This window comes from Xiphophorus maculatus, chromosome 7 (genome assembly GCF_002775205.1).
Source record: "Xiphophorus maculatus strain JP 163 A chromosome 7, X_maculatus-5.0-male, whole genome shotgun sequence".
NCBI lineage: Eukaryota > Metazoa > Chordata > Actinopteri > Cyprinodontiformes > Poeciliidae > Xiphophorus > Xiphophorus maculatus.
In genome coordinates this window covers 5,763,070-5,779,623 of record NC_036449.1, presented here as the reverse complement: position 1 = coordinate 5,779,623, position 16,554 = coordinate 5,763,070, and the positions used below count along the sequence as shown (strand labels likewise).

The window sequence follows — 16,554 nt, the reverse complement described above, 5'->3', positions numbered from 1 at the left end:
GACCTACTGCCATGACATGTATTGTTATGTAAAATGTAAGTTTTTGTGCTTTACATCACGTTATGTTATTCTCATATCAAAAACAGATCTGGAGTGTTGCCTATATTCATGAAATCCTTTAATCTCCATGGCAACCTTTCAGCTGCTCGAAGCGTCTTGTTGGTCCTAGTGCCATCTTCAGGAATAAAGCTCCTCCTTAGAGCTGCAGTTTCCAAGCTTCTGCCTCACAGAGCAGCCCAACCTCATAAACTCCTCCACTCAGCTCCTTCAGACTAGCCAGCAGCAATTAGCAAACACCTGGTGGAACTGAGCAACTGCTGAGCTCATTATAGGAGCTACTTTTCAGTGAAACACTGGAAAAGATTAATAAAGGAGCCATGTTATGATGACTTCCTGAAGGCGGAGTTTCAGAAAGAGCAGGAATTTCTTAGAGACAGAGCCCCAATTTGAAGGTGTTAAATTACCAAGTCAAATGTTTTTCAAGTCATATTTGATATACTGTATACAGCATTTTTATTACGACTGTAACAATTACTTGATTGTGCTGTAAAATTGAATTATATGCATGGAAAACACATAACACTGCCCCTTTAAGAACAGCCACTGTCAATTGTCATTACACTGGCCCGATAGTTTAATCCTGAGAATAAGTTGAACTCTTTGACTTTCGGAAACAAATACTGAAATTTACTTGTATTTTCTTTTATGACAATGGAATGTAACATAATGACTTGATTGTGCTATAAAATAACATTAGTTATATTTGCCTTTAGTTTAATCAATCTGAATAGTTTTTTTTCTCATGGACAAATGGTCACTACCCAAGTTAAGAACCAACACAGAGATTATAAATAGAAGGTGGATGCCACTAAAATTACTCCTTGTTTCTTTAAAAATTGTTGAGTAAACATATGTTTTCAAATTAAATTTTGCGACAGTTGTCGATAGAGCCTGCCTGATATGCAGAGGAAAATCGTTCCATGCGCATTTTGAAGTACGACATTCAGTACATGTCGTACTGAATGTCGTTTTGAAGTACGACATTCAGAAAGGTTGTTGGAAACGGCAAAATCCAAAACAACTTTCTCAATTTTGCTGAGACGTTTTTACGATTACTTGAGGTGGTTTTTGGCTTTTCTGAAAACGAGTGAATTCAATAAAGAGGACGTATAAACACATTTTGTGAATAACTCTTAGCATACCCAACATTCCCATGCACTGGCTTGTCTGTGCCTTACCAGAGGCATGAAATTTGGAATACTTTGCAGATCCAGACCTTCAGTTCGGAGGGGATCACTTTCAATTTTTCTGGGATGTGTGTTCCATTCTAATTATCTAATTAGCACTTCATTTTCTTTTTCGCAACATTTTAAAAGTTAACTCAACATTTGCATGACAGTTGGATGGAAACATACAGTAGCTCATCTCTGCGAAGCCTGTTTCAGCAAACTTTGCCTACTGATAAAAGCATCTTACCTGGAGATTTGAGTTCACAGTAAAATAAAATCCATTTAAGTTTGAGGTTGTGATGAAATGTATCGGAGGTCAACAGGCTTGAGTCCTACTTTTTAAGGCCTCCTGTCAGTCTTTGATATCACAGCAGGTCTTAAAGAGTCTAGTAACCAGAGGAAGCCGTGCTGTAGTGGGCGGACTTGGGCGAAGCGGCTGAACAGAGTCCGGCTCTGCGTTGGAGAGGCTTCTTGGCTCATTTAGAGTTTTGATGTTTCTCCCACACAAAGCTCATCTCTCCGTCTTCAGCCACCATCTGCAAATTTCCCCTTTGGCTTCTGTGCTGCATTTCATCTGCAGCCGCTCATTAGTAAATGTGAATAACATTTCGCAGGTTTTACTCAGGTCTACCACGCATTTCCAAAGCTGCCAACGGCTACACCAAAAAAATAAAATGAAATAAATAAACGCCCAAATGGTTGGCTCTAATCCTGTCATCAGGCAAACGAGAAGGGTGAGATGGTTTTATTTGTTTTAGAACAAATAGAGATCTGATGCAAAGGGGGGGAAACAAATTAGGGACGAGGAGAACAGAGACCGATTGGCCGAGGCGAAAGAAATACAGTTGGGAGAAGAAAAGTGGCATCATGTAGAGAGGAAGAGCAGGAGATCAGTATTCAGGAGGAAGTGGTTCGGGTCTCGGAGAGATCTCGGAGGAGCAATGATGGATTGTGTTTACTCCCATGTCTGTCTCTAGCTTTTCTCCTTTGTCTCTGTGTTATTTTCCTCTAATGTCGCCACCATGTTTTTTCCCCCTATGGTCATGCTTCGTTTTCCTTTTTCTCTCTTGTTTTCATCACTTCTATCTCGAACTTTCCACCCGCCTGCCTGCATAAAGCAGAATCCATGGATCATAGATATCTTCTCATTTGCTTTTAAACGTAATACAACATTGTTCCTATTGCCACTTTTAGATGTAATATGGAGAATTGGCAACAGAAATCACCAGTGACTTTCTATGATGAGTTAAAGTTTCAGTTTAATTTTTTTTTCGAAAAAAGAGAAACTGTTTAAAACTGAGGACAAGAACACAGTAAAAATGTAGTCTTTGCGGAAAAAACTAGTTATAATTACTTTTGTGGTTATATTTTCAATAAAAACATAACTAGGAATGGGACGATTACCTGTATCAAGGTATAACATATTGTGAAAAGTTACAGTTTCCAAAACCGCTTTTTAGATTGCTAAAATTTTACTTCGGCTGAAAGGAAAGCTTAATCGCTTTTCCCTTTGGATTTATGTTCTGTCAGGAAAGCACAGATGGTAATGATGTGCAAAATATAGTTACTGGCACCCATTAATCTAATGAAATGTTTGTGTTTTAAAGCTGCAGTTACTTAAATACAACCAGGAAGTCTGGAGGCTCTGAGCAGACTATTTTACCAGCTGATTTCCACTGGTTATGCTTATGTTACTCTGTAAAGGCGAGAAATGTGAAGGGTAAAAAGTAAAAGTTTAAAACTACTTCAAAATTTACAGTGGAAACCAGATACTTTCATTCGCTATGAACACATTGGTAATCATTTTTTCACCGTCTAATAATCAGACAAAATGTTTTGGGTCAGGTAAGATTATGAACATGGTTTCTTTTAGCTACCTGGTAAAAAGAAATTCAGTTTCAGAGTTTCTTTGTTTGCACCTTGTTCAAACAAATATTGAACCACATTTTTCACTTCTGATACCAATAAGGATAACTGAGGTTTGGTATCGTCTAATGCAGAAAGACGGTTCTGAATTCAAAAAAAGTTTTTTCTTGCTTCATAAACTTTGTCAAACATGTAAAAACAACAACTTTAATTTGTTCAGTCAGTAGAATTAGAATTATAACACCAAATGTAAAAAATAAACTGCAACAAACCTTTCAAGTGGTTGAGTGCAATTAGGAAATCTAAATATAATCTTACAGGTCCAGTTCCTCAAAGGTACTTCTCCATTATATAAGGTTGTACTGTTGAACTGCTAATAGCAGAAGTTGTCCACATGTAAGACCACTGTTGATTGTTCTGAAATTGGACTTCCAGATGTGTACAACGGGTCTGCAGCAGCGTTGTTAGCAGCACAATCATCCACTGTTAGTATGTGAAGTTAAGGCATTGTTTCCTTAGAGTGAGGAGAGCACTTACAGAAAGGGCTTCTGGTGTTGTATTAATGCTTCAATTACAGAACTGGAGAAAGCACTGTTATTTGCACAAATGGCTCGGTTCTCAAGTGCGTGTGTGTGTGTGTGTGTGTGTGTGTGTGTGTGTTCCCCGCAGCATGTTTGCATATTGTACCTGAGGTCAGAGCAAATCTCTCAAAGCAAAAGGATTTATATCAGTTTTTTTTATCCATGAACATTGTGTGGGTGGGCTCTGATTCTAATAAAACCTCCAAACAAGAGGTGTTTTTCAATGTCCCTCTTGGTGTTTAATCACGACACATTTGTCTCCCTTTCTCGGCTCTTTAGAAACATTTTTCTTTCTTCTTGTTTTCGCACCTTGCCAGTCTTATTCAGCTGAGGAAAAAAGGCAAGCAATATTTGCATTTAAGCTGTAGGTGCTCTCCTAATTTGGTTTGCAGAGAGTTTATGAAGCCATGATGTGAAAAAGCCTAAAACTGAAACTTGGAACTTGCTATAAATCAAGGCGGCTGAACTACAAAAAGAGCTACCAGCTGGAGATGGAACAGCAATCAGTATTCATGAGCATTTTGGAAAAGTTTGGACTTTGAGTCTTTTCCATCCCTAACCTTGTCCTTTCCTAACCCTAACCCTCCCACTACCCATTTATTGACTGGTTATTGTCAATAAAGGCCACAAATTCTGGACACATCCAGCCATCCATCAATCCTAGTACTCATCTATCTATTCATCACTCTGTCCATCCATTCATTCTTTCACCTACCTGTCTCTTTGTACATCCTTGTTCATCCATCCATCCTTCAGTCAATGCTGAAGGATGGATGGTTGGATGCATTTGTACATCCAACCATCTGTCTATCCCTGTTTGTTCATCCATAGAAATCTTCTGGGCCATTGAATTCTTTCAATCTATCCATCTATCCTTCCATCTGTCCATTCATTCGTCCACCCCTGTCCATCCACTGCTGTCTATCATCCATTCATCCATTCTAACATTTATCCAGACAGCCAGTCATCCTAGCATTCCCCCATCTATTCCAGCATTCATCCAACCATCCATCCGTCCATTCTTTCAAGTGTTCATCCATTGGTCCATCTTTCCAGGTGTTCATCCATCTATCGTAGCATTCACCCATTCGTTCAAGCGTTAATCGATCTATCTATCCATCCTAGCGTTCAGCTATCTATTCCACACTCTGTCCATCCATCCATCCATCCTGACCTTGTTCATCCATCCGTCTTTCACTCCATACATTTGTCCAGCTGTCCCTCCCTTCACCCAACCATCAATCCATTCTTGTTTGTCCATTCAATCTTTTACCCATCAGTCTATCAGTCATCCATTGCTCCATCCCTCCCACCCACAGTAAAAACATTCTTTATATAAACTGTAGAAACTGGCTAAACAGGACTGAGTCTGGAATTTAGTAGGAAGCTTAAAAGACAAAGATATGTCAGAAAACCCCAAATGAGGATGTATAGGTGGAGAAACAAGAAAAGAAGCCAGATGTTGAGGAAGTAATCAGCCACAGAAAGAAGGAAGATAGAATGACAAGGATGACTAGTGTGCAGAGCACCAGATTGCAGCGAGCGGTAACAAGGTCAGGGGAGCGAGTCAAGTCTGGCTACGTCTCATAATGAGACGGAGAGCTTCTAAAAGAGAAGCCTAGACTCTGCAGGCGTAAACATGGTGGTAGAGCCATCCTATGGATGAACAGATGGGAGGCAGCGAGTTAAAGAGATGGAGGACGACAACGATGGCACGTCAGATGAAACCCAGAGAAGAGACACAGAGATAATGATGGGAAACAGTTGAAAGGACAGGAGAGTGACTGAAGGCCAAGGCGGATTGAAAACGTTAATGTGGGACTTGGTGGAGGCAACGGAAAAGCAAAAGTTTAGCAATTTGGCAAAAGAGAGAAAGGAAAAAGCAGTAGATGACATTTCCTGCTTTATTTCCCATGGATCCAAAACACATTTCTAGATGATTCTATTTTGAGACCTTCTGTATTCCCCCCACATGTTTTCCTCCAACATGACATTGCTCTCATCAGATCCCTTTCTCCCACCCGAACCAAGCTGCTCATCCTCTCTCTACACCCGCTCATTGTTGAACAAGGAACGATTTAGCTGTAAGCCGGGGACCGGACCGCTTCATATCCCTCGCCGGCCTATTTGATCCCACCGGGGAGCGTTGGGCCCCCTCTGATGTTTTGTCACTCGCTGAACGCATCGAGCCGAAATGGAAGGCTCCAGTCTAACTCCGCACTGCATCCTGACCTCCGCAGCGCAGCAGGGGAGCAGACAGATACCTTCAGGGAAGCCGAGCGTCTCCGCGATGATTACCAATGTGCTGTCTTAGCAGATCTCTAATGCTTTCAAGCACTGAACAGTTGCAGGCAGGTGAGAGTGGTGACATTCATCCAAAAGGAAAGGAAAAGGAAAAATCTTTCCTCCAGTCTTTCTTGGCCGTCTTTGCTGGTCTTTCAGTCTTTTTGTACAGTTTTGACATTTGACACGTCCCTAGCTTTTTTCGTTTTTAGCAATTTTGCATTTTATTCTTGTACAAAACAACAGACAAGATCGTATAAGATAAAAATGAATGCATAAAAGCATTAAAGGTCTCAAATATTCAGTTGGATGATAATCGGCACTGACGGAATCTAAATAAACAATGTTTTTTATTTAGATTCCCATTTCTGTGTAATATTGAAGCAAGCTATCTTATCTTTTTTTCCCTCTCTGGGTGCTACAGATAAACCCAGAATTTTTCATACGCCTTTCAGATTTAGGTTTTAAATTATTTTCATTCAGCCTGGGTGTTTGTTTTTCATAGGAAATCAGATAGATATCTCTCGAAAGATAAAACAACCCAACAGCAGTGTTAATTTTGGAGAAAAATACATTTTTCTTACCAAAAATAATGCAGTGTTGAAGATTTATTTATTTTTGTTTTGATAACCAGTTGAAAAAATGTAACATATATATATATATATATATATATATATATATATATATATATATATATATATATATATATATATTGCGTTCCACTAATCTAACCATTCAATTCAATAAAACTTTATTCATCCCCAAAAAGATTCAGCAATGTGACATACAGAAAAAAACACACAACTCTAAAAGAACAATGTTAAAAAGCATTAGAATTTTTAAAATTCACATGGCGAAGAACAGCGTTAGATTTTAGATGATGACGGGTCAGAGTTCAAGAGGCGCGCTGCTCTGTGGACTAATGTGTCTCCAGATCACAGCTGACCAGTTTTCTTGCAACTTTCTACATATTTTGACCTTTTTTCTGTGTTGATCATTTTATGAAAATAATTGAGCGAACTGATTGTTGTTTACCGTGTAATTCTACACTTACACACTTTTAAATTTGAATTGAAAAGAAAAATGTGAATGAAAATGTCATTTTAAATGGTAAGCAAATGTTTAAAAGGGCTTTACTGATTATGAAAGCATCAAACGAAACCAAATATTAACGTTTTTCTCTCGTCTTAGTAAGACAGGAGCACATAATGAGGCCAAACCATTTATTTGTAGCTGCAGCTGTTGAGCCTGAGTTGCTAAACCAGCTCAGTTGTCATGCTCAGCAAGCGCTGCTGCTGTGCCAGCCAGCAGGGAACACACAAGGCGCAAGACGCACCGAGAATCGAGGGCGCCGCAACGAACAGGAGCAAATGCTAATTTCATCTCAGCTTTGGGCTTTGCACCCCGAAAACAAACAACTTGCAATGCTTACACAAGCCAGGGGAAAACAGCTTGCAGAAGTACAAGTCAGATTACCGTATTTTCCGCACTATAAGGCGCACCTAAAAACCTTCAATTTTCTCAAAAGCCGACAGTGCGCCTTATAATCCGGTGCGCCTTATATATGGACCAATATTGAGCCACAACAGGTCTCGCAACTACGGTAAGCAGCCGCCGACTTCATTTTCCCCCGTAGAAGAAGAAGCGCGCGGTGCATGCTGGGTTTTGTGTAAAGACCCCAAATGGCTCCTATTAAGAGACACGATTACGACGCAGAGTTTAAGCTCAAGGCGATCAGTCACACAGTAGAACACGGGAATAGAGCAGCAGCCAGAGAATTAACCTCATTAGTAAATTCAGTCCACTGGTGTGTAATTTGTTTGAAAATGACTAAACGCACAAAACTTGGTTTGAGGTTCCTTTTTAGCAGGACTCTAACCCTGAACGTAGAGCCAAAGGTGCAATGAAATATTGTCAAAAAAGGCCTAGTTAAAGTCCAAATCTAAAGCCTAATCTGAATTTGTCGTTTCCAGACTCTGTCCAACCAAACTAACTGAAATGGAGCAATTTTGCAAAGAATGGGTAAAAGAAGTAGACATTTCAAAATGACCTGCAGCTGTATTTATGTAATAAAATTTGAAACAGTTCAGGTGTAGGTTATAAGAGTTCATAAAAAAAATAGCTGCATGTTCATATTCACCATACACAAAACATGCGACATTGAAGGTAGAGATAGCTTGGTAGATTGACTATATAATGAAGGAAGGAAGGATGACTGCAGAAACAATCCTTTCAAAAGGAAATAATGATCCTTTAGTCACGTCTTGTTTATCATGACATCAGTGCATCACTTCTAATCACACTCAGCGTGAGGTAGACGTCAAGTCTGTCACTTTCTCATATTGTGACGGGGCCAAATGAAGTCCTCTTGGAGCTAATTTGATGACGCCCTTTGAGTTTCCACACGCCAGCTTCCTCTTTTGTGTCTCGGCCTGCCTGCGATGCTGCGCCAGGGAATGCTAAACAATACGAGTAAATGGATCAGCTGATGGGGAAAGTGGCAGAACAAAGTCTGAAAAATGACACACGGTAATCAAACACACAGCGGGTGACTTAATCCTGTCTTCGTCTGCTCGGCCCCCTCGGGGCCCTTCCTACCAGGCAGCACATTTCACAGTCTACCCTATAATCCGTTTAGGAGGCGCCACTACGTGTCAACAGTGGCCCAGTGCGTTCTCCAGAGAGCATGCTAGTCCCTTTACATGACCAGATGGTACGCAGTGGAGCAATTTGGTTGATAAAATTACTTTATTACATCCTCATAAGTTCATAAGGTAAGGTTAGCCTTTTTTTTCAGTTTTTTTTTTCTCTCCATCACCGTCAAGAGAAATGTTCAGTCTTCAGTTTTAATGTACGAGTCGAGGCATTTCTGTAAGCAGGTGTGTTTGGTTTGACATTTCTGAAGGACTTTGCAACATTTGACATCACATTGATCTTCTTACGGTATCCGATATGGCTCACTTGGCAACATGTTCTTGTTTGGACACTTAAATTGCTACAATCGTTCAAAGCACTTTCTTGAATGAACTGGACAACGAATAATTCTGGCTCAGTAGGTTAACACAGGTTGCTATGTTTGGCTAACCAAACATAGCAACAGTCTACTAAGATTGTAAACCGCTAACATCAGCTACCGTGACACTGATTTTCTACAGATATGATCACTTTCAGTTTGAGTTCTTCTAACATCTAAAAGAGACAGTATACATCCTGAAAACGGTTCTGCATTTTAACAAGCTAAGTGTAATGAAATCTTTTTACTTGACGTAGAAATAATAGAATAATACTGTCTAGTCAGTATAAGCCACATCCACCAACTTTGAAAAGACAAAAATAAGTACATCTATCTGCTGCACTTGTCTTTGAGCCGCATGTGTCCGCATTGCAACATGAGATATTTTTTTTAACTTTTAACAAAATTCATACTGGTAGCATACACAAATATAGCTTTTTCTGAAGAGTGGCTGTAACCAAGATGCTTTTTGTAGCTTTTTTCTATTAAATAATTTTAAAATATATATTTATTCAAGTTTTCTTTTCCTAATATTGAAGAAACAAATAGAGATTCACTGATATAATATTAATATCTGTATCTGAAAAAAATTCTAGATCGTTCATAGGGGACAATGTGCTCGATCCATAAGAGCAGATCTACTCAGAGTAATTCTATGATTTGTGCTCTGAGGGCCGTCCTTCTTTACTATTTATTTAATATTATTTTTAGAATTCCTAGTTGCACTTTCTGAACCATCTGAAAGACAATTTGTTGCAGTTTATTATTTACATGTTTGACCAAAGCGGTAAACCTTTTGTTTTTGTCACTTACAGTTTATTATTTGTTTTACATTGACTGATCTACTCCTAATTGCAATAACTGAATACATCAAAGTTGTGTTGTTTTTACGTTTGACCAAGCTTGTGAATCTGTTGGTGTATTTAAATGTGCTGTACTGGTGCAGTTACCAAATAAATTAGTAATTCAGTACATTTCTGTCTTTCTGTGTTTAAAAAAAGTAATATTTTAAGTCAATTCAGCGTTACTTTTCTGTATCAAATTGGTACCGGCTGATGCTGAACCTCAAATATCGGTATCTGTATCAGAAGAGCAAAACATGCATCCCTTAAAACAAAAGCAAATTTTTTTTTTTTGCTACTGTATATACCTGTAATAACTGAATACAAACGTATTGTCTCGTACTTATTTGTAAAACAAACCGACTGCATTGCCCGGTCTTCTTCCATTTCCTGCTTGTGTGTGCACAGATCTGGGTGGGTTTGTGCACGCACGCCGAATACATCCCTGACCGATCGATTTTAAAGAGCGCTGTAATGCATTTAAAAAAGAGCCGGACTCTCAAACCGTCAGCCCCGGAGGCAGAGCCTTCGGAGCAAGTTAGAAAATGACAAAGAGCCGCCCAGGCCGGTCCTCCCCGACGGTTCCCGATGTCCCAATCTCGTCTCGCCGCCACAGCGGTTATGATGTCGACAGAAAAAATGCGCGTAGACCTTCAGGGGGATCCTGTTGCGGTGATTAGACGTGTCAAGGAGAAAGAGGACTCGAGCGTTGTTTTTGTTTTAGTTGACGGTGTAACCGTGTTACATTTCACGATTCAGTGGTTATTGGTTGGGTAGGACAGATTGTCGGCGTGAATAACATTCATCCATTATGAAGGCTGCAAAATGAGGAAGTGCTCTACGAGTGAATGGCAGCCCTCCTCTAAGCCTTGAGGCTTTTTAATTATTTCTGCATAATAATTTAAAGCCGGCACATAAGACTTGACAGAACATAAACATCTGATCTGAAGCATCTTCCTGCTCATTAATATTTAATTTCCCTAATTAGATTGAAAGTGCCTGTAGTAACTTTTTTCCTGAAGAGGGCCGTTTTAAAAAGCACCAAGTTTGGGATATGTTAGAAGAAGCATTTACTACAAAACATTACTGTCTTTAACTGCATAAACAAGATAAAGACAATATGCTAGCACTAATTAGACAATTCCCTCTATACTTGTTTGAGGTTTCCATCCAGCTCCCTGATGGCAGCTTGTTTTTTTCCCCCTCCTCTACGCTCATGTCTGGAGGAAATCACTACAGGAAGAAGATTATCATAAACCATCCAGTTTTATCTGAGTGCGGCTGCCGGGCGGTCGGCTCCGGTGGCTCGTTTGGACGTCGTTCTTGCTTGATGGTAGCAGCAGCAGAGCTAGCAATAAAACTTTAAGGGCCTTGATGCAGCCAACCCGGGAGGTCACCGACGGATGGAGGGTTTTATGATGATGAGCACATGTGTGCCGACTTGTAAAACGCATGCCGGGGTCTGACCTCGTATGTAGATGGTGATGCCATCTGAATAGGCATGTTTAAATCTATGCAGGTTCACACGAGAGATTGAAAAGTGCTAGCTTTTTCTTTTTTTGTATATTTTTAACGTAGGGGTATGCAATAAATCGATATGTATCGCAATAGTAGATAAACCAATCGAGGATACATTCGGTAAACTTTTGAATAGTTTTACTGAACACCGATCCAGAACCACTCAGCATTCTGGAGGATGTAGGCAGAGGAAAAACTTTAGACGCTCAGCCTCTCACGGCCAACTAAGAAATGTTGGTGGCATCAATGAGCTCACTCTCTTGGTCTTTGATTATCAACAAGCTGTTGAGTAACTTGCTCAGCAGCAGTTGCCTCATAACTGCTTAAAAATAAAAATCAGAGTCGTGGAGTAAAGACTGAGGATAAAACAGGAAAAATCACACCACCAGTTTGGCAGTATTTCAGATATTTATAACAACAAAAAAACTAATCAATAATTATCAATATTGACTGTTATGAAACTCTTGTATCGTAATGTTTTTCAGTCAAATCATCCAGCTTTAGATTAACGATAATAATATACTGACAAAGATTATAACATAAAAGATACTGTGCAGCTTCAGAAATATGAACACTGTACTTTGGCCGCTCACAATAACAACCTTTCCCAGACGATAAATTGCCCCAGAAAGTATCACGATAAATGATAATATCGTTTTGAGACCGTTTTCAAGTAATATGTTAAAAATGACATAATAATACAAGCTCACTCTGTCAAAGACAAACAAATTTTAATTTTGTACAAAACACTTAACACTGGAATGGAGGACAGTTTGAATTTTTGTGACCAATTGAAAGCCAGCCTACCTCTGAATTACTTGTTTAGTTATGTATTTAAAATTTACGAGTCCTGACATGTAAACCACCTGAATTTTGGATACGTTTTATGTGCAACAACATGCTTCTCACTACCTGCAGATATGTGTGTGTCATGCTTTAACAATCTGCAGTGGTAAAACACAGAATTTGCAATTCTATGAAGTGCTCACCTTGGACTCGGCTAATACCTGAATGCAGCAACACGTCTGTAGCAGAAATGTCCCTGGAAATGTTCTGTGATCTGAATATGTAATGCTGCGTCTCAGAATGGAGACAAAGTCCTTATAAACCATCTACAATTCAAACGTCGGAGGTTCTTATTTCTCATGTCAAGAAATATTTTGGAAACCTATAAGAAGCAGATTGTTGAAGGAAAAGACGGAACTTCTTAAATGAAGCAGAATATCAGCAGACTAATCCCAGAAAAAAAAAACCAGACAGCTGTTTGTAGTTCCACAGACGCCTGGATTGATTTGGCATTTGTCCTTCTGTAATTTATCTCACTTTTGATTTATGCATTTCGGATTCCCCACATACTAAGACCAATCTGTGCATCTGTTTTTTTATTGTTGTTGTTGATTTTTTTTACTGCTAACCGCAGTTTAACCTCCAGGTCCTCTCTTTTAGTGTCCCATTGAAAGCTGGAGTGTTTCTGCAGACACCAGATTGTGTTGTTGCTCTACCTTACTTTGTGTGTAGCAGGAATTTTCCTCATCTGCGCTGTGGACATGTTTTACTGCTGTCTATGTGATGCAGCTCATCTTACGTTGCTGGAAGATGACGGACTTTAAAAAGTTTAAATGACGAACAATGAAGTCTAAATAAAACTTCAGATGTCAAGAGGAAAATGGAACCAGCCAATTTCCCCGTAATCTGTTTCGATCAATACTAAAAAATGTTTATTATTCATCAGATTCACCAAAACTAAAATCTCACCATTTTCAGTCTATAAATTCATCACACAGCTTGTTTTTTAATTTACTTTTTGAGTTAAATTTATCCATTAATGGGACTAATCATAAAACAATTTCAGTTCCTGCTGGTTTCAAGACCATTTCTGTCTTAAAACCACGGCTGTCCTTTTTTCAGCAAAAATATAAATTGTACAAATCCTTATTTGACTGGAAAAGTTTGACCTGTGCATCTCAAGATGAGTGTGTATTGAAGCAGTGAGAAGTAGCACAATGTTTTAGGAAACTGGCATAAAATGACAGACTTAGTGAGAGAACTGTAACTGCAGCAGATTGGTCGTCTTCTTTTCTCTGATATGTGTTTGAAAGTTGTTTAAGATAAAAGAAGCACATGTCCATTTCTGTGAATTTGACAATATGAGGCAATTTAAACCCAAATCGGGTCCTTTTATCATTCTTCGCTCACTCACTGTTTGGCCTTAAAGCTTTTCATGAAAGCTGATTTTTCTAAAATTGTCCAACCCGTGCTGTCCTGCGGCACAGGTTAAACTCTTGGATATTTGAGGATTTATGGAAGAATCATTATTTATCAATGTTGGGCTGGACTGAAAAGTACTCCGACCCATGTGTCTGTTTCTCCAGGTGTTCAAAGTCAAGGCGGTCCAGCTGGCAGAGAAGCTCATCCCTGCCTTCAACACCCCAACTGGGATTCCCTGGGCCATGGTCAACCTGAAGAGGTGAGCAACGCCAGCTAGAGTTACGTTTTCCACTTTGGAATGTTTTGGTCAGAAAGAGTTGATTGACTTTGTTGTTTACTGAAATTTAAGCAACAAAATTCAAGTCAAAAAGTACAACCTTTACCAGAATAATAATAATAATGCATTTTATTTGTGTAGCACTTTTCTGAACACTCACACACTTTAGATGAATCAAGTAAAATCACAAAGTATATGAAAATCATAAAAGGAGAATATTTAAATACAAAGAAATTAATATATATATATATATTTATGTGTAGAAAACCACACATACCACAGTGCTTGTATTTACTAAAGATGAAGAGAGAAAGGAGCAGCTTGCAAAAAATCAAGTGCAGCCTGTAAATCAGCTGCATAGTCTGTATCTGCGTTCCCTGAATAGGTCTGTGAAATAAACTACAAACCATTAAGGAAGTCAAGGGAGCAATTGGTTACCATGGATACTTTGGACAAGGCCTGTTTCAAGGAGTAAGTGTTTTTTTTTTTCCTGCAATGCTGCACCCCTAATACTGTTTAGGTTTGAGCTCCTAAATAACAAATACATGTATACGAGACTCAAAAAAAACTCCGGAAATTAAAGCAAGTGCTTTTGCTATAACTTTTAGGTGTCAATATTCAAGTTATAAGCAAATGTTATTAACACTACCTTAAGAAACTACAACAACTTCATGACTGTACCTCTTTCCACAAAATTGCAAAGTTTTACTGAAATGTTTGACTTGCTTTTGTATAAAAAAAAAAAAAGAAAAACAAAGAGCAAGTAGGAGACATGTGTCACATCTTTGTAGCTGGTTTTAAAGCACAAATGTTACGTCATTCCCCTGACATCGGTACCTTTCAAGGTTACCTGTGCTGCCCCGCGCTGCCATTTTACACCCGGTTACTCCGTCACAGTGTTGTTTCCCCCCAGTAATCATTTAAGCCCATTATTGCAGTGTGACAGAGTCTGTAGTAGCCAGCATGGTGGTTGAAAGAAGAATACACGCAAACCTGATTCACAGTTTGCCAAAGTGTGTAATAATCTGTCTTTTAGTCAGTCTTGTTGCCTGTCTTTTTCAGGTGATAGCATTATTTAGATCTACTTTTAAGTATACAAAAAGGACAGATTCTACAGGTTTTGTGACCAATAAGTAAGCCGAAATAGAAAAGTTGTGTGTAAATATAGCAACTTGGTTGAATAGCTTGTAGAGTCAGAATCAGAATCTGCTTCAATGGCCACGTTTGTCTCTTGCTTTGCTTTCAATTAAAATAGAAATGTACACAGGCAAATGAAAAGACCGTTTATTCTTTCCTGTAAATATGTATGAACTGTATGCAGTGTTTTACAAAAGAGAAAGACATGGTTGAATTAGTACAAATATGCAATATGGTATCTGTCTGGAGATTCTGTTTAGTGTTCATCAGAGAGCCTTGAGGAAGAAAATGTCTCTATTGTGTCTGGTTTTTGCAAATAGTGCAGTCACATTGGTATGATCTGTGAATTTCAGGAGTTTCACAGACTTGTCCGCTGAGATGGAGTCATTTGTGTAAAGAGACGAGAAGTGGGCCGAGGACACGCCCCTGAGGGACTCCGGCATGTGTAAAACTTTGCAAGGGGAATATCGGCCCTTTCTTTTTGACATTTCTTCATTTCCTAGATTCTTTTTTTTCCCATGCATTGCCTTCTTAAGGTCCCGAAAGAATCCTTAAATCGGGATGATGTTGGGGCTTTGACTAGGCCAAAGCAAGCCCCGACTCTTTCAGCCATTCTGTTTCAGTTTTGATCCAAACTTCAGTTTTCAGACATATAGCCTCACTTTTAACTGTTGACAAAAAAAATCCCCAGTCATCACACTTTCACCTCCGTGCTTCAGTTAATAGAAGGTATTTTGCTTATGTGCAGAATTTTGGTTTTCAGATTGGAAAAAGTATAGAGAGAGCACAGAACACATAGTAAATCATTCATGCCATTTTTCTAGGTTTTTAGATTGCATTATAAACAAGACAAGCACATAAATTATTTAATTACAAACTTTGCTAAAGTGAAATGAGAGAATGAGACAAAACTCAATAGTTGCCTCTAACTTGACTAAGAATCTTTATATCTGAAGGAGTGCAGGTCCAAAACAAATCCATACTTCTGCTTCTCAACGGTGATGAAAGCCCCTTACGTCTTGATTTATTCATCATTGAAATAAAAAAAAAAAGAGATTTGACTCGAATCAACATCTGAAATACCGTCGTGCTTGACGTCTAAATTATGCTCCGAGGTCTGCAAACAACGGTGCTGCCCAATTATTTTGGCACAGTTTTAAACACGTCCACGCTCCACCTACACAGGCGTTTTCCCTTACTTTGCCTGATTGGACCTCTTCACCGGCCAGCGTGGGTAAATGCAAACTGTGCTCACAGGGCAGAAGAGTGTTTGCTAATCCCACAACTCCTTCAAACAAATCCTGACCTCAAACCATTGGGTTTTAATACCAGAGTGCTGTTTTTTATTTTTATTTTTTTGTTCTCTAAGAGGCTGCGAAAAAGTGTTGAATTGTGCTTCGTGAACCCTCGGTTCACCCCGTTAGTTCACAGCCTGCAGAAAAGCTTCACTCAGTTCCTTTTCCATCCAGACAAACTAAACGGTGGTGGCAAAAAAATAAATAAAAAAAATGCATCCATGTGCATCTTCTCCTTCATTTCTAACCACTATCGACGCGTAATAACTTCACATCACTTAAATCATTAAGCGTTACATCAGGCT

At 39.0% G+C, this 16,554-nt stretch overlaps 1 protein-coding gene across 3 annotated transcripts in view; it reads left to right on the top strand.

Moving 5' to 3' along the window:
- man1a2 (mannosidase alpha class 1A member 2) overlaps window positions 1–16,554 on the top strand; it is a 176,312-nt gene that overhangs the window by 85,662 nt on the left and 74,096 nt on the right. For all 3 annotated transcript variants that reach the window (XM_023337180.1, XM_023337179.1, XM_014471491.2), the window contains exon 7: window positions 13,705–13,799. In XM_023337180.1, coding sequence (XP_023192948.1) covers window positions 13,705–13,799 — 95 coding nt within the window. The remainder of the gene's footprint in view (window positions 1–13,704; window positions 13,800–16,554) is intronic.